This window comes from Hyaena hyaena, unplaced genomic scaffold, assembly GCF_003009895.1.
Source record: "Hyaena hyaena isolate Hyena2069 unplaced genomic scaffold, ASM300989v1 scaffold_29, whole genome shotgun sequence".
NCBI classification, from domain to species: Eukaryota; Metazoa; Chordata; class Mammalia; order Carnivora; family Hyaenidae; genus Hyaena; species Hyaena hyaena.
In genome coordinates this window covers 3,359,038-3,379,774 of record NW_024080661.1, presented here as the reverse complement: position 1 = coordinate 3,379,774, position 20,737 = coordinate 3,359,038, and the positions used below count along the sequence as shown (strand labels likewise).

The window sequence follows — 20,737 nt, the reverse complement described above, 5'->3', positions numbered from 1 at the left end:
TCTTGCTGCTCACTGAGGGGGGACAGCGGACAGTCCTGTCGGGGTGAGCCTGTTCTGGAGTGGGGAGGTTTCTCTGGAGCGTCTCTAGCCTGCTTGGGGGGAAGGGGAAGCCAGCAGCAGCAAAGGCAGGAGTTGGGGAGGGACAGGCAAGGTGAGTGGGCAGAATGGGGCGCCCCTGGGGGAAACTGAGCCCTGATCACGAGTCTCCTCCTCCTCCCGGAAGCACCTCGGGTCGCAGCTGCTTTCCCCGCGGAAGTCCACGACAGCATTGCCCTGGCGGCCACAGGTAGAGCAATTCTCACTCTTTTGCGAAGGCCTGTTTGCTGGTCTCATCTCCAGTCTAGACTGTAAGCTCCTTGAGGGCAGGGTCTACGTTCTTCAGTGTCTTATCTCCCAGGGCCTGATACAGTGAAGAGTCGTGGAATGAGTGAAAGCACAAATGGGGAGCGCCTGGGTGGCTCTATCGGTTGAGCCTTGGACTCAATTTCGGTTCAGGTCGTATCTCATGGCCAGTCGTGAGATTGAGCCCCACGGTCGGCTCCGAGCTGGATGTGGAGCCTGCTCAGGATTCTCTCTGCCTCTCCCCGACACTCGAGCATGTGCACACATGCTCTCTCTCTCTCTCTCGCTCTCTCTCTCTCTCTCTCAAAAAAAAGCACCAATACTGTATTGTAGTGATGACCTGGAAATCAGGACAGCATCCACAGCTACTGACGACAGACCTCAACCTCTGAAGATCTGAACCTTGATCTGTGTTATTGCCAGATCCTTCCAAGCACCGGGGGGCAGGGGTGAGGCAGAGGCTTCCCATTCATAAAAGGGCAACGCAAAATTCAGAAACTGTTGAGGCAGGCCATGCGAGGTTTCGGGTGGGCAGCGGAACCCTGTGGGGTGCCTGGGTAGCTCTGAGGGTTGAGTTGGCCTCTTGGTTGCGGCTCAGGGCACGATCTCACTGCTCTTGGTTGCGGCTCAGGTGAGATGGAGCCCCGCGTCAGGGTCTGCGCGCTCTCTCTCTCTTTCTGCCCTTGCCCTCCGCTCTCCGAATAAACAAACAAACAAACAAACAAACTTACAAAAAAGAAGAATGGAACCCGCAGCTGACTGCCTGAGTTCAAATCCTGCTTCTGCCACTACCTAGCTCTGCGGCTTGAGGCAAGTTACATACCACTTGGGGCCCCATTTTTCTCATCTGTAAAATGGAGGAACTCAGAGGTCTACTGTGATCACGAAGAGAGCTGAAGCCTTTCAGAACGCTGCTCGGCACCGGAGAACGGTAGTGATTGTTGGCCAGGAAGGAGACCAGAGACCCGGAAGGGGATTTATTTATTCAGTGCTGGTCCCGAAGCCCCAGCAACGCCTTAGACCCACAACACCCTCCACAGAACTTGCGGAACTGTCCGAACGGGGCACTCCTCGTGGCCCACCCGTGTCCCCACCCGTGTCGGCTGCCAGGTCACCCAGGGCCCTCTGCCTTCTACGGAGCTGTGGAGACCCGAACATCCAGCGTCCTTTGGGCAAGACTCTTTCCTAATGTCCCCAAGCTTCTGCTTTCTCGCTTATAAAACAGACTATTTAAACCCATCTGCCAGGGCTGTCATGGGAATTATGAGCCCTGGCGCAAAATCTTCCTTCCCCCAGGTGGGGTGTAGGAACGAACCATGGGATCTGCCCCTCCCTCTAACCCTCGCCCCTCCCCCCACCAGGCTGGAGTCCCTCCTTGGCCCTGGATTCCTGGCTTCTCTGACACCAAAACCTGAGGCTGGAGTCACACCCTCTTCAAGCTCCTTGGAAGAGATCTACTGAAAGTCAGACACAAGAGTTTGAATAAGAAAAAGAAGAAGAGCCACACCCTCTTTGTGAAGGCCACGTGGAGAGCCCCAGGCCTGGGCACCTGAATCACGGTTCACCAGACCCCTGTCCCCACAAGCTCTCTGCCAGATTTGACCCACCAGCGAGGTCTAAGGTGAATCCCACGGAAGGAGACTTGTCCAACGGCCCAGCCCTATTCATTGGCACAAGGAGAGGGGAAAGTCGAAGAGAGGCGGGATCGTGTCCTGAAAAGTTTAGTGTAGGGGGAAACTGGGAGTTTCTAGATTATTCCACAAAGACGCCTTGCACATAGCTCCTGTGAGCTTTGGTGTTCCTGTGGCTAGAAGGCAGAGGCGGGCAGTATAAGAACTTGCTTCTTTGGTTGCAGCAGAGAAGTTACCCACCCGCCCCAGTGAAAGGGCTGTTAATTACTTCAGGATTGGTATTTGAATCTAGGACCTCCTTGGGGCATGTGACCCTGGGGCAGTTCATGTGACCTTTCTGAGTCTCAATTTCCCTGTGGTAAAATGGGGGTAATACTAGAGTGACTTGTTAGCGATAAGATTAAATGAGGAGACACAAAGGAAGCTCTAGGTAGAGCCGAACATAGTGGGGGCTTGTTTCATTCAACAGCAAACATCCGAGGCCTCCTGTGTGTCCCAGTCTCTATGCTGGAGGCTAAGGGACAATAATAAGACAAATGTGGGGGGCGCCTGGGTGGCTCAGTTGGTTGAGAGTCTGACTTCGACTCAGGTCTGTGACTCAGGTCACGATCTCGTTCGAGCCCCACATCGGGCTCTGTGCTGACAGCTCAGAGCCTGGATGGAACCTGCTTCAGATTCTGTGTCTCCCCCTCTCTCTGTCCCTCCTCTGCTTGCACTCTGTCTCTCAAAAATAAGTAAACATTTTAAAAAGAGACAGAGAGACAAATGTGGTCTCTGTCCTTGCGTTGCTTCCAACCCATAAGGTGTGGCAGACAGACACTGAATGAGAGGGATGGTGGGGGGTAATGTTCCTGAGTTCGAGCCCTGCATCAGGCTGGCTGCTATCAGCACAGAGCCTGCTTCCCATCCTGTCTCCCTCTCTCTCTGCCCCTCCCCCCATGCACTCTCTCTCTCTCTGTCTCTCTCTCTCAAAAGTAAACAACATTTAAAAAAAAAAAAAAAGGAGCTTCAGGGTATGTAACAGAGGCTGGGCTTTTCCAGCAAATGGGGTGGGTGCGTTCTTGAGGAGAGAGGTCCCCAGGAAAGATCAGGGGTGCAGGAGAGCAGGAAGAGAGGGCGGACAGCGAGGACAGGGGCGTGAGCAGCAAGCCAGGGATGGAGTTGGGACTAGAAGGTACTGTCAAGGGTTTTGAGCCTCTGTAAAGCATTGCTTCTCCTTTGTATATGCGGAAACATGGCACACACATGTCCTGTTCTTTCATGTCCCCCCAGCCCCTGACACAGGGTAATTCCTTGCTGACCCTCATCCCCTCTCTGGTTTCCGGCGCCACCAGATGCCAGATCGCACAGGGCCTTTGCATCTGCTGGCTTCCTTGGAGGAGTGAAGCAGGGGGAGATTTAGACCCAGGCCAGACAGCTCCTTTGTGACCCCATGAGCCAGGTGTGCCTAGGTTTGAACTCGGGCAAATAATTTCTCCTGTTGTGAATATTCAACCGTAAGGGCAGCGACCTAGTACAGCGTCTGGTTCATAGTACGTTCTCAGGATATAGAAGTTTGGGCTCTCTGCTCTCAAAACAGAATCTTCTCCTCCACCAGACGGCTGCAGGGCAGACGCGGGGAGGGGAGCAGGGGGGTGTGGCTAGACACGGACTCCTAGGAAGCACAAGAGCAAGTGGGTTCTTTGAATTTACAACACCACTTGCAAAGAGCAAACAGTCGGGTCCCTAAATCAGGGTTTAGGGGTTAGAGGAGTGGGCGAGTTTCCTGGCAATCCCTGCAACCTGTAACGGGGGAAGGGTCCCGGGAGGCGAGGTGCTGAGGCTCCGCGCGGGGAACAGAACCAGGCGCACGGGGCTGGGTCAGCCGCGACCTCGGGCCGGGCTCAGGAGAGAAGGGAAAGGAGGCTGGGGGGCAGGGGTGCGTTTCTGCAAACTCAGGGCTCAGCGCCCTGGAGGCACAGCCCTGACGCTGCCGGGTGAAGGGACGGGGAATCCACGGGGAGCCCCACAGCCGCCCCAGCGAGGGTGTCCCCCAGCCGCGCTCCTCGGGAGCGACGCGATCGCTCTCGCCGCCCCTGCTCTCTCCCGGGGCGCGCAATCCCACCTTAGCTCCAGCTCGCGGAGCCTCCGGGGCAGCCGGGAGGCGTGGCCCGCGGGCGGCCCGCCCCTTTGATGTGCGCCGGCGCCGCCGTGATTGGACAGTCGCTTGTGACGTGCGGGGACTGCGGTGGGCCCGGGTGCTGCGGCAGCCGCAGCGCCAGCCGCGGCTCCGGCTCCGGCTCCCGGGCATTTAAAGGGGACGCGGCGGCCGCCGGGGGACGGGGGGATGGGGGGCAGGTGGAGGGGACGGCCCAGACGCACATCATCCACGGCCCCTCGGGACCGGAGGGACTCGTGAGCCGGAGCCCAGAAATCCGGGGGTGGATAAGACACCGCGTCCCCTCCAATTCCCGTAAGCACCCCATCCTGCGCCCAAATACCTCAGCTAGCCCCTCTCCCCAACTCTACACTCCAAACTAAGCCGGGACAGACCTCTGCCGCCGCCGCTCCCCACGTGAGTCCTGCGCTCCCGGAGGTAGGGAACGGCTGGGGTCCCAGAGTGGGGTGGGGGCTGTGTGGAGTTTGAGGGCGCTCCTTCACGCGTGTCAGTGGGGGAGTCCCCGGAGCGGAGACATGAGTCCTCCCTCCTTCTTTCTGCGATCCCAGGAACGTCGTGCCCGGGTATCCCTCTGTCCCCGACTTGGGCAAAGCGAAGGAATCTGTGCCCCCTCCTTTGATGCCCGCCACCCACGAGCCCCCTGGGCTCCCCGAGCTGCGCACCCCCCGCCCCGCATTGGAGCGAAGCACCCGCCAGCTGGGGGTGTGCCAGAGTGCCTGCTTTCCAGCCACCTCTAAAAATATCTCTCCCCCCACTCCGCCGGCAGCTGCCACCTCCCTGTCCACTAAGGATCCCCTTCCAGCTTGTCCATCCAGGCAGGGCGAGCCCAGAGGAGGTTCCTGGTCCCAGGTTCCGCACCGACACCGGGGCTCTAGGTCATCATGCCCCGCTAGTCAGAACAGTAAGCTCCCAGCTCAAGGGGGTCTCCAGGGCGGTAGGGGACCTCTGGTCTCAACTGTCCGGAGAGGCACCGGCGACTCCCAAGTTCTAATCCCGACTCTGACGCTGTGCGACCTCCAGGATGTTAGCTTGACCTCTCTGGGCCTCGGTTTTTCCTATTTGCTGCTGGTGGTCTGAGAAGGAAGAGAGCATGGTGAAGTGGGGAATGCTGTCTGGGAAAGGGAGAAAACTTCGGCGTAGGTGTGAGATCCAATTCCTAGTGATTGATGCAAGATTGATACAAGATTGATACTTGTCTTGGAGGGGACGGGAGGGGCTTGTGACTATGGTATCTGCAGGGTCCTCACTCCCCACCCCCATCCCAATCCTGCACATTTCCTGGGGGAAACTGTCCCCAAAGCCTGTCCTGTGAGCTCCACCCACTCATTAAGAGGGGAATTTCAAACTTGGGGTCAATGCCAAAGGGGGGGCCTGTCTCCCCGCCCCATCCCCAGGAGCCCCTCCCACCCCGGTCCCCCAAATGTCATCTTAAAGCACTTTTGTAAGAGGCAGGAGGGAGCAAGAAGGAATCTGGTGATCTGATATGGAATCAGGTAGGTGGGCACCGCTTTGAGATGGGACTAGAATATGGACTCCCCCAACCCTAAAGAGACCCCCTCTCTCCTCTCTACTCTAGCCATCTGGAGAAGCTCCAAGACCCTGCCCCTTTTTCTCAGAGGGACTCTTTTTGGTGACCTGCTAAAGGATTTGATCCCTTAGGACAAAGCTGCCAGAGGTGAGTGACCTTTCATGAGAATGAGATCCCAGTAGGGCCTGGGTGCCTCTGATTCCTGTGGGGGAAGGGTAGGGCGGCCCCCTGGCCTGCTCGGTTTCTGGGGGAAGAAACCCACCCGGGATGCCTGGCCTTCTTCTGCTCTGGGGACTAAGCAAAACAAAGGCCATTCAGCAAACAATAAATATTTAACCGATTTCTCTAAATAGATGAACAAAACGGAACTGTATCGTTTGGCTCTGATGACTACGTTTTGTACCCGATTAAAAATTGGTAGAATATTCTGCCAATTTTTTTTTTTAAGAAAAGGAAAAGAAACAAGGGTGACACAAAGAGACCCCGTTCCATGGGATGAAAGTTGGTCTGCGGGTGGCTGCTCTGTACCTGTGTATTTCCCGCTGCCTTCTCCCCATGCCCTGTGCGCGTCTGTCTGCCCCCGCTTTGCTTGCTTTTAACCACAGGAGTGGCATCCCTTGACCTTTCCCCTCAAACGCCCTGGGCCCCGGGACAGACACGTGATTATCAGGCAGGATTCTGGAAAGTCGGAACTCCCTCCTGTTAGGGCCTGGGGACAGCCTTCTCATCCTCCAAAACACGCCATTCCAGCGTCCCCATGCCTCTCTCCCCTCTCGCCCATCTTCTCCTTCATCCCTCCCTCTAACCGCCTCCCTTTTTGCTTCCCCCCTCCCCCGCCCCACTCAGCTTCAGCTGCCTTTCCCAAGTCCTAGATTAAAAGTTCTTAAGGCAAAGCCTGAGACCCACACGGATCCCCGGCTAAAGGCCTCAGTGCCCGTGTGGTTAGGGGGTGGGGAGGGCTGGGGTGGCTCCAGCCTGTCCCTCTGACCTGTGTCCTGTTCCTGGGACATTCCAGTCCCTGTCTTGGGGGCAACAGCTTCTCCCTGATGTTCTGGGATGGTCTGAGGAGAGTGTCACCTTGACAAAGTCAGGGGTTTCCAGTGTCATCCACTGTCACCACCAGAGGGCAGCAAGCAGCCAGACACTTGCTCCTTTTCCCGGGCGATTGGCGGGTTCTCAATATTCGTCCAGATCTGTCCCAACTTCTTCTAGGCTCTCATTCAACCCCAGGGGCAGAGGGGAGGGATGGGGCGTGGGGAGGCAGTGGGAGTTGTAGGTGGCATCCTCCGTGGCTGAGTTGGTGAGGCCCCCACGAAGCTAAACCCTGTCCCCAAAGCCACACAGCAAAGCCACACAGCAAAGCCCCGCAGAAATTTCCAAACTGACTCCTGGCCACTTGCCAGGCTCTGAAAGCGCCGGGAAGGCCAGTCTCAGATCACCTGTGATGCCCGGCGGGGGGGGGGGTCCCCGCGCCCCCCCCCCAGCTGTGGTACAATGAGCCTAGTCATCTACTCCCTCCCCTTGAAGGGCAGAGAGCATGCAAGGCTGTGGTCAGGTGTTCACGGACCAGGCTCCCTAAGGAAAGAGGACAGCCCGGGGCAAGTTAGCCTCTGACTCCCAAGTTCCCATTTCGACATCTGTCTTTGCCACTTACAGTGAGTGATTTTTGAGTAAGTCCCTTAACCCCTCTGGGTCTCCAGCAATATCACCTTTAACCTCTCCACTGTCACCGGGATTGTTACAAGGGCCTTGCCATCTGAGAACTGTGCCTACTTGAGGGGTTTTTACTGAGCCCCTGGGAGAGGTGCCTCCTCCGCAGAGGAGTCAGAGCCAGGCGGGCAATCGTGGTGGAAACAAAGCTGGCGGCGGGCACTCTCCAACAGGCCTCGTATGGTTGTCAGGAGCTCTGGACGAGGCCCAACACAGTCCCTAAGGTGGTGCCCAAGGTGATGTGCAGACGATGAGTGGGTGTTTTCCAGTTGCTGGCCTCCGATGCCTGTCTAGGGTAAGTGGGCCCTTCTGGGGGTTTCTTAGGGTGAGGCCTCAGCCCCCTTCCCACCGTGAGGTGGAAGGAGCCCTATCCAGCCCCTTTTAGGCCCACCCTCATCTCTAGTGGGCCTCCACTAATCCCTGGAAGCTTCCACCCCACGCGTGGTGTCCTGATGCTTTACATCCTCAACTCCAGGCCTCGTGGGCCCCTGAGACTCCCAGATGGACGTCCGTGAGACCAAGGGGTGACTCTAGGGATGAGCTCAAAGGGACAGTTCTATTAGGGAGGCAGAGAGCTAGGTTCACACCCCAGCTCTGGAATGAAGAGCGTGGACTTCCGTTTCACAAGGTGTGCGGGGGGGCCGTGAACGTCACAGGAAAGGAACCAGAAGGAGGAGTGTGGCTCCGTCTGGACTTGCTGGTGTGGGAGGCCAGGCGGGAGGAAGGCAGTGGATATTCTGAAGCTGTCCACGATTTGCTCTCTGCAACTCGATCATGTACAGCAGCAGCCAGGCAAGGGGACAGGGCCAGGGCGCTGAGCGCTTCCGCACTCTCCGTCTGCTTGCCTTTCTTTGTGCCTCACACGGGCCCTGTTGTCCCCTAACCTCTTACATGTCCTCTGGAGGTGGGGGACTCTGGCCTGAGTCTCCACTTCCTGGGGCCCTCCCCCCACTCCCGCCATCCCCACTCTGTCCCTCCCTCCCTGTCCCTCCTGCCTCTAGGTTCCCCTGGCATGGCTTCCTCCTAGTTCTCCCTCCCCGCCATGCGCCTGCCCCTGCTCCCTCCCCCTCTGCCTTTCCAGCCACCTCCGCTGCTCTCTCTCCTCTCCCTTACCTGTCTCCCAGGTATGTCGCAGCCTGGTTCGGGAAGCTTCTACCTCCCCCGGCCCCACTGCTTCTGCTGCCCGCTTCCTTCGGACTCTAGCTGAAACCCCACCCGCTGACGCGTTCCTCCCAGGGAATTGGCAAGTGATTAGTGACGATGAGCTGTCAGCACAGGGCCCCACAACTCCCTGGAGAAGCAGTGCCCCATCCTCGGAGCCCCGCTGGAGGCTGCAGTGCGCCCAGAGAGCCATCCTGGGTCAACTCACTGGGCTGCTTATTCCAAGAGATAAAATCCTGTTCTCTGGCCAGTGCTGCCGAGGCCCGGGCGCTTAATGCTCCAGGCCTAGCCCTTAGCGCCTCTCCAGGCCGAGGACTTGGCATTCACAGCCCACATCCCTTGGATGACACCAACGAGAGTTCTCTGGAGCCTGGCTCCTTACTGTCCACAGTCCCATTAAGGGGGGCATGGCCCCAAAAGGGACCGAGGAGGCTGCTTCAGTTGGATGAGTGCCCGGTTTCCTTCGCCTCTGTCTGTTGGGGAAGAAGGGTGTGGAGAGGACTCCACACCAACGAAGGGGCCCCTGGAAGCCTCCAGAACAGCCTCCTCCAAAACCTCCCCAAAGGGGTGACCCTTCGGAAGCTGCTGCTCCCCTCTTTTAAGCTGACCCCGTTAGGTCCCGATAGTCCCAGAGGAGAGTAGCAGAAACAGGTGCCAAGAAAGCCTTTCTGGGTTCCGGAGGAGGAGGGTCTTCCGAGGCTAAACCCCAGCAGAGTCCCCTGAGCGCTGCGGGGAGACGGGGTAGAGGGGAAGGCTGGGGAGGGGGCGGCGGCGGGGACTCTGCCCAGCTTAACCAGCCTTGGGTCCTCCTCAGGTCTTGGATATGCCAGCGCCTCTGGCCGTGGCCCGCTAACCAGCCTCTCCCCGGCCGGCTCGCGCCGCGCCCCCTCTCGCTTGCCCCCTCCTCCTGCTCCTCTCCCCCCTGCTCCCAGGATCGCGGCGGGATGGCGACGCAGGGCGCGCCGCGCTTCCTCCTGACCTTCGACTTTGACGAGACGATCGTGGACGAAAACAGCGACGACTCGATCGTGCGCGCCGCGCCGGGCCAGCGGCTGCCCGAGAGCCTGCGGGCCACCTACCGCGAGGGCTTCTACAACGAGTACATGCAGCGCGTCTTCCAGTACCTGGGCGAGCAGGGCGTGCGGCCGCGGGACCTGCGCGCCGTCTACGAGGCCATCCCCCTGTCGCCGGGCATGGGCGACCTGCTGCAGTTTGTGGCCAAGCAGGGCTCCTGCTTCGAGGTTATTCTCATCTCCGATGCCAACACCTTCGGCGTGGAGAGCGCGCTGCGCGCCGCCGGCCACCACGGCCTGTTCCGCCGCATCCTCAGCAACCCGTCGGGGCCCGACGCGCGGGGGCTGCTGGCGCTGAGACCCTTCCACACGCACAGCTGCGCGCGCTGCCCCGCCAACATGTGCAAGCACAAGGTGCTCAGCGACTACCTGCGCGAGCGGGCCCACGACGGCGTGCACTTCGAGCGCCTGTTCTACGTGGGCGACGGCGCCAACGACTTCTGCCCCATGGGGCTGCTGGCGGGCGGCGACGTGGCCTTCCCGCGCCGCGGCTATCCCATGCACCGCCTTATCCAAGAGGCGCAGAAGGCCGAGCCCAGCTCCTTCCGCGCCAGCGTGGTGCCCTGGGAGACCGCCACCGACGTGCGCCTCCATCTGCAGCAGGTGCTGAAGGCGTGCTGAGGACCGCGGCCCGCAGGGGGCGCCCGGGCGGAGAAGGGGGCGGGGTGGGGGCGGGGAGATCGGGAAAGACAAACCTAGTTTTATTACGCCCTTTCCCCTTTCGCTTTGGTGTGTCCCTCCGGGAATTCCGGGAATTCCGGCCTCGTCCATCTAGGGGCTTGGGGGGGAGACATCGGAGCCGTCCCTATCTATGCAGTTAACCCAGCTCGGCTGCCGGCCCCTGGTTCCACCGCAACGTTAAATTCTGGAGTTGGGCGCCCACCGGGGTGGTGCGCACACCTGGCAGGCGGCAGGGTTTCCAAAAATCCCTTGTCCTCCGAACTGGGAGCACGGGGGTCCCTGGCAGGGGAGAGAGGAACATCTCCCGCTGCTTTACCTGCTGCCTTGGGCCGCGAAACTTCCCTCCCCTCAGTCTCTTCCGTCAAGGGGACTCCAGTCCCGAAATCCTCCCGGCCGCGCCGGAGTCCCAGCGGAGGGAGAGGAAGCTCTCTGCCGGCGGTCTCAGGCCTACATCTTGCTTCACCTACTGCGTCCCCACCCTGCGCCCTTTTTCCTTGTTGCCTCCCTTCCCGCGCCCACCCTGCCAGCATCCCCAAAGGAGAAAAAGAAAAAAAAGAAAAAAGAAAAAAAAAAAGCCAGAGGGAACACGGCGCCTCCTGGTGGTGGAACGAGGTAGCACACCGTCCGGCTCGGGTCCTTCCAGCCAGGGACCTCGCCGCGCGCGGCGGTGCCTCCTCTCATCCCAGCCTCGTCTATGCAGCAAAAGACCAGGGACTTGACCAAAGTCGCCCCGCGGGCTGAGCCCTCTGCGTCCCCCCCCTCCCGTATGGAACAGAAAGCCATGATGTTTTAAAGCAGAGCCAGCGAAAGCCAAGCCCTTCCTCCCTCTTTGGTGTTCTGCAGCTATAAAGAGGTGAAGGGGGAAGAGCTGACTGAGATTTCTCGCGCCGATGTCTGGAGGGGGAGGGGGAGGCGACCCCTGCTCTCCGAGAGCCCCACGTCAGTGGGGGGATTGGTCCCCACTCTGGGAAGAGTGCCCGGCTTGAGGAGCCCCAAATGAACACAAGCACAGCGAGCAACAGTCCAAAGAACGAGATTCAGTCAGTCGATGCAGAGGGGCATCAGGGGTCTAGTGTAGAGGCCACTTGACGAGGGCCGAAGAGATGGGGAGAGACTGCTGCCAGCGGCAGCTGCGGGGGCTCAATAATTAGCCGGAGTCTTAAACTCCCGCCTCTCTGGCTCCCCAGCCTTGCAGGTTGATCACCAGGAGGTCATCAGAGTTTTATTCAAAACCGCTTGGAGCGGTGGGTCTTCCGTGGACAAGATCACCAGACTCCTTGGCTTCCAGCTCCTTCCTGTCTGCGGCAGGCCTTCGGATACATCCGTTCTCTCCCCAGGTCCCCTTCCCCGCGGAATGAGGGAAGGCACTGGCGCAGCTCCCACCGGTGGGCAGGCCCCGTCCAGCCCGGACCCTGGAGCCGGCTTTGCACTGGAGCCCCGGGGAGCGCAGCGCAGTGCCTGGGGCAGGAGCTCAGAAAGCCCCGGGCTGTCAGCCGCTGGGCTCCACGTAGTTCCCCGGGAAGAATCCAGTCCCCTCCGAGCTGACGCCCTCACACCAGCCATCGGAGTAGCGGCGCGTGATGCAGATGACGGTGCCCTTAGAGAAGGAGAGCTCGTTGTCCTTCTGGCGGGTGTACGGGTACAAGGTCACCACTGCAGGGCGGGGAGGAGAGGGTGCCGTGAGACGTGCCTCTGCCTTACCACGGAGGGGTGCAGGGGCCCCTGTACGGGATTCCAGGGAACGTCTGGGGGAGCCGGCTGCAGGGAGGGGGATGGGCGGGGGCTTCTCCAAAACTCTTGGGCCCCCTCCCCCGCTAGATCCATAATTCAGTGCCGGGCCAGCTGCCGGTCTGTCCAGCTCGGTTCACCACTCCTGGGTGAACGTTTGGTCAGCTCATCAGAAAATAGGGTGTGTGTGTGTGTGTGTGTGTGTGTGTGTGTGTGTGTGTAGCAGGCTCGCGCCCTTGCTGATTCTAGGCTATTAGGGGTGGGGGTGGGGGGATGATCCCTCGTCCCGGGAGTCAGGTACCTTTCTCCAGGTATGCAGCAGGGACCCAGCTAGGCTCTTCGGGCCCGAAGCCTGGTGGGGGCAGATCGGGCGGCCCCAGCTCATCTACATCCAGGGGTGGGGGAGGGGGCAGGTCCAGGGGCAGCTCTGGGGCTGGGAGGGAGGAGAAAGCAGAAAGGCAGCAAAGGTTTGAAGGGAACCGCCTCCACTCCCCCCGGGAAACTCGATGTTCAGAAGCGGGGCTCCAGGATCTACCCATTTCCGGTCATCTTTCTCCAGCCCCTCCCCCCACCCCCCCATCACGGTCCTCCCACCAGGTCTCTGGGATGCAGGCGGTTCTCCGTAAAACACAAAACTATTGAGCCGTGGAGGGTAGTCAGGCTCTGCCCCTGAGCTGGGTGGCCCTTGGGCAAGTCCCTGAAGACTTCATCTGTTAGGTCAGAGTGTGAAGACCCTCTTAGGGTTGTTTAAGGTTAAGTGAGAAAATGGACGAGAAGCTTGAACACAGAGCCTGGTAGGAAGCAGGCGCCGAGTTCGGTTAGCTCCACTTTCTCCGGGCCCTTTCTCTCCCGTTACCCCCTACCTTGGACGAAGCGTTCACAGAGGCCAGCCAATTCCTTGCAGATGGATAGGGGTGGGGTGGGGTGTGAGGAGGCGAGAAGGGACCCCCACAGTGGAGCCAGGAGGGGGCGGGGCTCCTTACCCGGCAGGGGCAGCGACACGCCCTCCGGCGGAGGGGGCGGCAGGAAGACGTCGCTGGCCGGCGGAGGGGGTGGAGCCGAGGGGCCGGGGAGAGGTGGGGGCGGGGGTGCTGCCGGCCCTTTGGTCGTGGACACCCCGGCGACACCTTCGGCGCTGCTGAAGACCAGAGAAAGCGGGGCTCGGCTGGGTGGGGGGACAGCCTCCCTAACATCACCCCCGAGCTGGCCCCGCCCCTCGCAGTCGTTAGCCCCAGGCCTGTGCTGAGAGGCCTCCGGACCCTAGGAGTCACCATGACCACTGGCGAGAGGCCCCCTCACACCCCCACTCGGACTTGTGGGGCTCACCCTGCAGAGGCCAGAGAAGAGGCAGACGAGGCGGCAGAGAGCTTGCCGTCGGGCACCACCGGGAGCTGCACCGGCTCGGGGATCCGCGGTGGCCTCCTGGGGGGGAGGGGTCGTCAGGAGAGGGGGGGAGAGGAAGGCTTCCGGCGAGCAGGGGTCAGTTGCGGGAAGGAGGGGGCAGCTGGTGGAGGAGGAAGTCTGGCTCCTCGGGCGAGGGGAGGAGGAGGAGAGTTTCAGGATCGCGAGGCCTCACCCCAGGGTGGCGGAGGCGGGTGTGGCAGGCGCCTTGATGCTCTTTCGAGAGAGGGTCCCCGTCCGCGACAGCTGCGTGCTCAGATCCTGCGGGCGGGGGCGGGGGGAGAGCAGGGGACGCGGCTGACGTCTATGGGAGCCCTTCCCCAGCACCCTCCCTGGTCCCAGAAGGGAAATGAAGGAGAGGCGACCGAGAACTGGGAGAGAACTGGGAGGGAGAGCTCGGGCACAGCAAGTTCCCACTTCCACCACCCAGCCCCCTCTCCCACCCCGCCCCTCCCCCGCCGCCTCTCGCCGCTGCCTGGGCCCCAGGCCTCTAGTCTGCCGCAGGCGCGACGGAAACCTGGAGCAGACACGGTCTGAAGGCCACTTCCTCCGCACAGCCTAGCATCCGCACCTCGCTCAGAGCATCTCAGCCGCCAGTTACCTAGCTAATTCTGGTCTCTAACTCTAATAGATCCTAACCCGGCGAGCGTGGAGTCGGAGGTGGGGGGCTCAGGAGGTGGGGTGGGAGCAGAGAGGACCCTCACACTTAGCAGTGTCCCACCTGTCATCTCGATGGGCCTGCAGAACTGGCTTGGGGAAGCTCAGGACAGAGGGGGCAGGGCATATAAAATGTGCAAAGGGCATGGGCAGCCCCACATGTTACTGGTGGGGTGCCCCCAAGTATGCGGCCTTGGGGATCGCTGGCCTCGGCTCTCCTCACTAAGCACGAGGCAAAAGGGACCTGAGCTGAGGCATAGAGAATGAATCGCAGCTGGACATCGAGAAGAGCTTACTGATGGGGAGGCCTGGTGACTGGGAGGGAGCGTAGACTTACCCCTTGTGTGGGAGACAGTACGTTAAGGGTATCAAGAGGCCATTTGGAGCAGGGGGAGCTTTAATCTAGCCTGGAGTGTGTCTTCTCCCGCCTCTCAGGAGATGAGGCAAGAAGGAAATGTCAGCGCCCTCACCGGGTCCCCTCTGAGTGGCCGCATCCCCGCCCCTTGCCACCCAACAGCAGCACCAGGGTGAGGGCTCCGTGACAGTGACCTCAAACCTCCAGACAGAGGAAGTTGCTGGGGACCCATTCTCATGCACACCCTGACCTCCTCCCTTCCCCCTCTTCCCCTTCACACCCAGCCAGCCCCCACGGAAGGGGGTGGCCAGATGCCATCCTCAGCAGATCATCCGAGGACAGGGTAAAAGCCAGCCGTGGAGGGAGGGGCCGGGAAGGAGGGGGGGGCTTGGAGGGTAGGGCTCCGTTTAGGGCGATGGCGTCAGAGAGCGAGGGGAAAAAGGGGCTGGGGGATTGGGACGAGAACACGGGTGTGGCAGCGAACTGGGGGCCTGGGGAGAAAGGAGACATGAAGGAGGAGAGGGGGGTTGTGGGAAAGAGGAGGGGCCCTCTCTCTACCTTGATCCCATGGCCAATGTCATCGAGGCAGCCGAAGTTGAGCGGCCTCCTATAGTAGGGCGCGAGGTGGGGGAGGCTGTCCGGGGCGATGACTTTCTGGCCCGGGGGCAGCCGATGGACGGTGGCTAAGGTGCCGATCTCCCTTCGGGCCACCTTCTCCATATGCATACTCACCATCTGTCACGACAGGGGTTGAGGTGAGGGGGGCGGGTAGCCTCTGCACAGTGCCCTTCCTCTGAAGGGAAGAAGAAGATAGAGACTTTGGCGCGGGAGGAAGGGACCGTGGGAGGCCGAGAGGTCCAGAGAAAGGGTACATTTTCTCCCCAAGGCCACACAGCGTTTGGGAGAAGAGTGGCCAGGGGAGGATGGAGCCACTTTGGAGAAACTTCCTACTGGAAGTGAAGGAGGGTTATTATTAGCCTGAGCAGCACCCAGAGGAAAAGAGAAAACACGGCACCCCTGCGGACGCTGGGAAGAGACCGGAGCCCTGGGTGGGCCCGGGAGCAGGGGCGGAAAACGTGGAGGCAGCAGAGAATCTCGGCTGCATCGGCCGCATTGACTGTCTCTCAGGAGACAGATCAGTGAATTAACTTCCTCTTGGAATGTTATGTGGGGAAACACAGCATCAGGAGGGTGGGAACTCCGGTCTGCTGGGGTGAGAGGAAAAGACACACCCCACAGTGACCACGTGGGTGATGTACAAGCCAGGCTGATGTGTCAGGGGGTCTGCGCGTGCGGTTGATGGGGCAATTCCTCAGCCAAGGATCGGGGAAGGAAGGAGGAGGGTGTGTGTGCTAGACGGGGGAGGGGGGGCGTCTGTATGGCGGCAGCAGGCTTTTCAGGGCTGAGAATGGCCTTGCCAAGCAAGCACTTTGGGTCTAGGACAACTTCGCCAGTCACCAGTGTGTCTAGATAGAAACAAGGTCCATGTGCCTCTTTCCTGTGCCTTGCAGCTACCGTGGTCTGTAAAGCCTGCTTCCTCCCTTGCGGGGAAAGGATTCAGAGAGAGAGGCAGCTCTGCCTTCAAGGGGTTCCCAGTCTGATGGAGGCAGCATGGCCCTGCCCTGAGGCTCCTGTGGTGGAGTCAGGCCTTTGGAGGAAGGCAAGAAAGAAGTGGGGGCGGGGCAGGAGCCCTCCCCCACACCCCTTACCTGGCCCAGCGTGTTCACACGGGCTTCCACTTTGCGCAGGGAGGCCGCCTGGAGGTCCAGCATCCGCAGGGTGTTTCCAGCCAGGTTGCCTATCTGGTAAGCCACGCTGGCCAGAGCCTGGGTGGTAAAGGCCATGGTCTCCTCCAGCGCCCTCCGCTTGTCTGTGGCCTGAAATACACACAGCCCTGGTCTGAGGCCAGCCAGCCCCTCCCTCGGGATCCTTGGCGGGGCGGGTAGGATGGGGGGTGGGGGGTGGGGGCTGAACTGAGAGAAAGCAGTTACCTTGATGTTCCCTGCAGTCTCCATAAGAATGACGTTGTAGGAAGAGGGGCTGGGGGGCATTAGGAAAGGGAACCTTTCACCCCGCGGAATGGGTGCAAGGGGAGGGCACTATGCCTTCTGGAAGAGTCTGGCTGAGGATTAACCCCACCACCTTCGGAGGACCTTTGGGGATAAAGGGGGAAATGCAGAAAGGAAAGAGGAAGGCAGTGCTGGCTGGAAGAGATAGTCTCAAACTTAAGAAGCAACGAGCTGAAGTCAGGCCCCCATCCCAGAGCTTTCTTTCTTTCTTTTTGGAAGAGAGAGAGACAGGGTGTGAAAGGGGCAGAGGCAGAGGGAGAGGGAGACACAGAATCCGAAGCAGGCTCCAGGCTCTGAGCAGTCAGCACAGAGCCCGACACGGGGCTCGAACTCACAGACTGTGAGATCGTGACCTGAACCGAAGTTGGGAGTGTAACCGACTGAGCCACCCAGGCGCCCCCATCCCAGACCTTCTCAGCAGAACCGCTGGAAATGAGGTCGATGAGTCTGTGCCTTTAAAAGCATCCCAGGTGACTCTTGGCCTCCATGTTTTTCTCCACCCATTGGTGTTCGGGAACCAATGACCCGGTCCATTTTATAGATAAAGAAACTGAGGCCTAGAGAAGAGTGACTTCATTCATTCACTCCCTCAGCGTATTGCTCCCAAGTACAGACTTCTAACCATGGTCTGTATAGGGCCCCACATATAGGGCCTCTATAGGGCTCTGCTGGTCTGTGCCCTCTCCTCCCTTGCCACCCCCCTCACTTGCTCCCCTCTGTGCATGTTGGCCATTAGGTTCCTGTTCCTGACCAAGCTAAGCCTGTTTCTACCTCAGGGCCTTTGCACTTCCTGTACTTATTTCTAGAATCCTTATTGTGAAGTCTCAGCCCCTCAGAGACATTTTGTCACCACCCTAAGATTCTCCTAGCCCACTTCCGTACTGACTCTACCATATTTCCTCTGTTGTCTTTTCCTCATAGCGCTTAGCGCTGTCAGAAACGATTGATCTATTTACTTTATTATTTGTCTCCTCCTCCCCTCCGCCCTCCACATGCTAAAAGGTAAGCCCCATGAAGGCAGAAAGCCTGCCTGTTTTAGTCTGTACCCTACCCTGGAACAGTGCTCAACACCCAGACGAGATTTAATAAATTGGCATTTGTGAGTTAATTAATGACCTGAATGTGAACCCAAACACTCGCTGGGCATCTCCTTAATGCGTGCCAGGCAATGTGCCAGCTGCTGGCCGGAGTCATGGTGCCGGTCAGCAGTGGAAGGGTGGGCAGGGAATGGCCGAAGACAGAAGAGGGGTTTTTGTGGGGGCTGTTTATTTTTATTTATTTATTTATTTCAGTCCCAGATCCGACCGCGGGCGCTGGAGCAAAACTTCTCTGGTTATTTGCTTCCCCAGGCAGCTTCCTCATCTCAGGTCAGATCACGGAGCTGCTGTGATTTAGCCTGTACCCTTCTCTACGGGGGTAGGGGTGAGTCCAAGGCGAGTCTGGGCCAGGCCCCTGCACTGCCGGACAAGGTTGAACCATGCGGTCCCCTTGCTAAAAGCCCCGGGGTGCGCCTCGGGGGCCTGTCTGCAGAGAGGAGGGCTAGCACCCCGTAGAGCAAGGCGCCTCCACCGGAGCTTGAGCCAGGCTGGGGTCAGAGGGCAAGCCCAGAGCCTGGTAGTCTGCCCTCCCCTGCCTTTCTGTTCCCGCAGCTCGATACCCATTTGCGTGGAGTTTGCATCTCATCAGCGTCTGTGACCACGAGCCTTGAAAAGGCGAAGAAATCAACCCCGGGATGCGTAACCCAGAAAGGTTAGCAGCTCTTGTTCTAGGTCAAGTCCTTGCTTTAACAGGTGAGGAAACGAAGGCCCAGCAGGGGGCAGTGACTCCCTCCTCCTTGGTCCCCACCCGAGATTCCTCAGCTCTACTGCTAGGACCCTTGCGATGTGTGGAACTGTCAGCCCAGGCAGCAAAGTGTCTGCTTGGGCCCAGCCCTGGGAGGGGGAGCCTGGGTACGTACTGCCCCTGGTTTGGGCTTGGCCCGGGGTCAGGTGTGGAGGTACAGGGGTGTGAGAGCCACCTCCGTGGCCAGCCGACTGCTTCTTCACCATGCAAATGACCTTGTCTGTAAACTCCATGGACTCTGACAGAGAACTCTGCAGTTGACCCCAGCCTCCCCTCCCCCGTTCCCCATGGGTTTCCTGACACCTGGTTGGGGCAGAGGGAGGGGGCGGAGAGGGAGGGGGAGAACGGAGGGTATGGGAACCAGACCTTTTGTTTAAGAGCAGTTCTGAGAAGTTGCCCAAACCCTTCATAACCATGGGCTCCCCAGACCGAGGTGCTCAGAGAGGCCAGGAAAGGTAACCGAGGTCAGTGAGTTAGTGTTTGGCATGAAGGAAGCAGGGATTGGGGGACTCTGACCGGGGTCAGGGCTCTCGATGCCCTCGGTGTTTTTACAAGGGTCGCTTCACCTCGCTAGAATTGACTTTCATGATCTACCTGTGCCTTTCGACCTTCCAATGAATCACGATGATGATGATGATGATGATGATGATGGCAACGCTAATAGTTCCCATTCATTCCCTCCCATGCCCCCACTAAGGGCCAGGTGCTGAGCTACCTGCTTTAACACGTGATCACACGCAACCCGTGTGACCATCCTGAAGAAGGTGTGAGAATCAGGAGGTACCCCTGCCCTGAGTCCTATAGTCGGTAGGCGACAGAGTTGGAAATCGGACTCGGGTCTCTGTGACCCCCAAATCCCGTGTGCACGCGGTGAAGACAAATGAGAACCCATCTGAAAGCGCCCGGAGGGGCGCACCGGTCACTGGAGGAGCTGAAGAAGCAGGTCCCTCGCCCGGAGGAGAATGGCCTCTAGCACCCCGAGCTCCCGGCTCCTTTCCGAGCCACACGGTCCGGTCCGTATCCTCCACAAGCAGGTCACTCAACATCTACACAAACAGCGATTATTCCTCAGGGCAGCAAATTCAACTAGAGGTTTGGGGGCGGGCGCTGGAGTCAGAGTTCTGGGTTCGAATCCAGATCCTGCCCCCCCCCCCGGCTTAGAGACCTTGGGAAAGCGAGTTCAATTCTCAGAGCCTCAGCCTCCTGGCTGTCGAGTGAGAGTGCCTCTCCCCTCTCGGGCCCCGGGGTAAGGACTGAACGAGGCCATGCAGGCGTCACGCCAGCCCAAAGGAAGTGTGCAGAGCGCTTTAACTGCTTTTATCGTCGGCTCTCTACTCTGACATTTTCCCATAAGCACTTGTTACTTTCATTATTTGTTTCCAACACTCGGACTGCGCCCGGAGGTCCCCGGGTCTTCCAGTGCAAATGAACTGGCTTTGAGTCAGGGGGGGCATGTCAGGGAAGGGGCAAGGGGCAGACGAGAGTGCCCGGCTTCCAGAGTCAGGAGGCTGATGCTCAGCTCGGCCACATCCAAGCTGCGTGACCCTGGACAAGTCACTTTGCCTCCCTGGTTCTTCATCTATGAAAGAGGACTCGTAATACTTGTCTCATAAGGTGCTCACGGGGATTCGTGATAAAACAGAGGTGCTCAGTCATTGCCAAGTTCCCTTCGCCCCCTTCCCTCGCTCCTGGTCTTGGACCAACTACACAATTTAGGGAACTGTTCGAAAACGCCACAGTCGTCGCCATTTGCTGGTGGACCGCTCTCAGCCGTCATGCAGTCCATCCCCCGGCTTCTGCGTCAGACCCCGTCTCTCTAACCCAGCCCGGTCTGAGGTCGGCTCTACTCTCCCTCAAATATCAGGGAAAGGGCTCTCTCCCTGGCCCCTCTCAAGTTCAACGGGAAGATCTGAGGTCTCCCCTTAGAGCCAGCCTGCAAACGGAATGATGATGGCAGCGTTTGCAGGTGGACGAGCCTTGGGGTCTCTGGTTGTGAGCGGGACCCAGGAAGGAGACGAGTGGAGGGTCCCGCCTGCTAACAGGGGCGCTGCCTGACCCGGGCATCTCTGTGGGGCTGGGTAGGAGAGCGCCGGGGCCGAATTTCAGGGGGTACTGGAATGAGTACTGGGGTGCAGGGTTTCCCAGCCGGGGCCCAGGACGGGCGAGCACCTGTCAGAAGGGCTCCCGTGGTCCTGCCTTGGCGGTGGGCTCGGGGCCCGCGGGGCCTGTGCCCGCTCTGCCTACCTGCACGTAGTTGTCCACACAGTAGTCGGCGACGCGCAGCAGTGCGCTGTGGTTGCCCCTCAGGGCCTCCCGGGCCGTGGGGATCTCAAGTTCCTGCAGCTGCTGCAGCTCGGCCATGGCCCCCAGCCTCTGGCTGGCTCCCCTGGGAGCCGCTGGT

The 20,737-nt window shown here is 59.6% G+C and overlaps 2 protein-coding genes across 6 annotated transcripts; one reads left to right on the top strand and one right to left on the bottom strand.

Moving 5' to 3' along the window:
* Positions 1 to 4,279: 4,279 nt before the first annotated feature.
* Positions 4,280 to 11,149, top strand: PHOSPHO1 (phosphoethanolamine/phosphocholine phosphatase 1). 3 transcript variants are annotated; one of them, XM_039227898.1, is made up of 4 exons: positions 4,281 to 4,527; positions 5,708 to 5,806; positions 7,561 to 7,664; positions 9,463 to 11,149. In XM_039227898.1, exons 3-4 carry the CDS (start codon positions 7,620 to 7,622, stop codon positions 10,222 to 10,224), a joined length of 807 nt encoding a protein of 268 aa, XP_039083829.1. In that variant the 5' UTR covers positions 4,281 to 4,527; positions 5,708 to 5,806; positions 7,561 to 7,619; the 3' UTR covers positions 10,225 to 11,149. The 3 variants fall into 3 exon arrangements, with proteins under 3 accessions (XP_039083830.1, XP_039083829.1, XP_039083828.1); XM_039227897.1 differs by having other exon boundaries at positions 4,281 to 4,548; XM_039227899.1 differs by lacking the exon at positions 7,561 to 7,664 and having other exon boundaries at positions 4,280 to 4,548.
* A 152-nt stretch (positions 11,150 to 11,301) lies between these two features.
* ABI3 (ABI family member 3) lies at positions 11,302 to 20,720 on the bottom strand. Of its 3 annotated transcripts, XM_039227896.1 has the most exons (8): positions 20,581 to 20,720; positions 16,135 to 16,302; positions 14,984 to 15,160; positions 13,589 to 13,674; positions 13,339 to 13,434; positions 12,996 to 13,150; positions 12,314 to 12,445; positions 11,302 to 11,937 (listed from the first exon to the last, which is right to left on the bottom strand). In XM_039227896.1, exons 1-8 carry the CDS (start codon positions 20,695 to 20,697, stop codon positions 11,774 to 11,776), a joined length of 1,095 nt encoding a protein of 364 aa, XP_039083827.1. In that variant the 5' UTR covers positions 20,698 to 20,720; the 3' UTR covers positions 11,302 to 11,773. The 3 variants fall into 3 exon arrangements, with proteins under 3 accessions (XP_039083827.1, XP_039083825.1, XP_039083826.1); XM_039227894.1 differs by lacking the exon at positions 20,581 to 20,720 and having other exon boundaries at positions 16,135 to 16,760; XM_039227895.1 differs by lacking the exon at positions 20,581 to 20,720 and having other exon boundaries at positions 12,996 to 13,147; positions 16,135 to 16,760.
* Between the last annotated feature and the right edge of the window lie 17 nt (positions 20,721 to 20,737).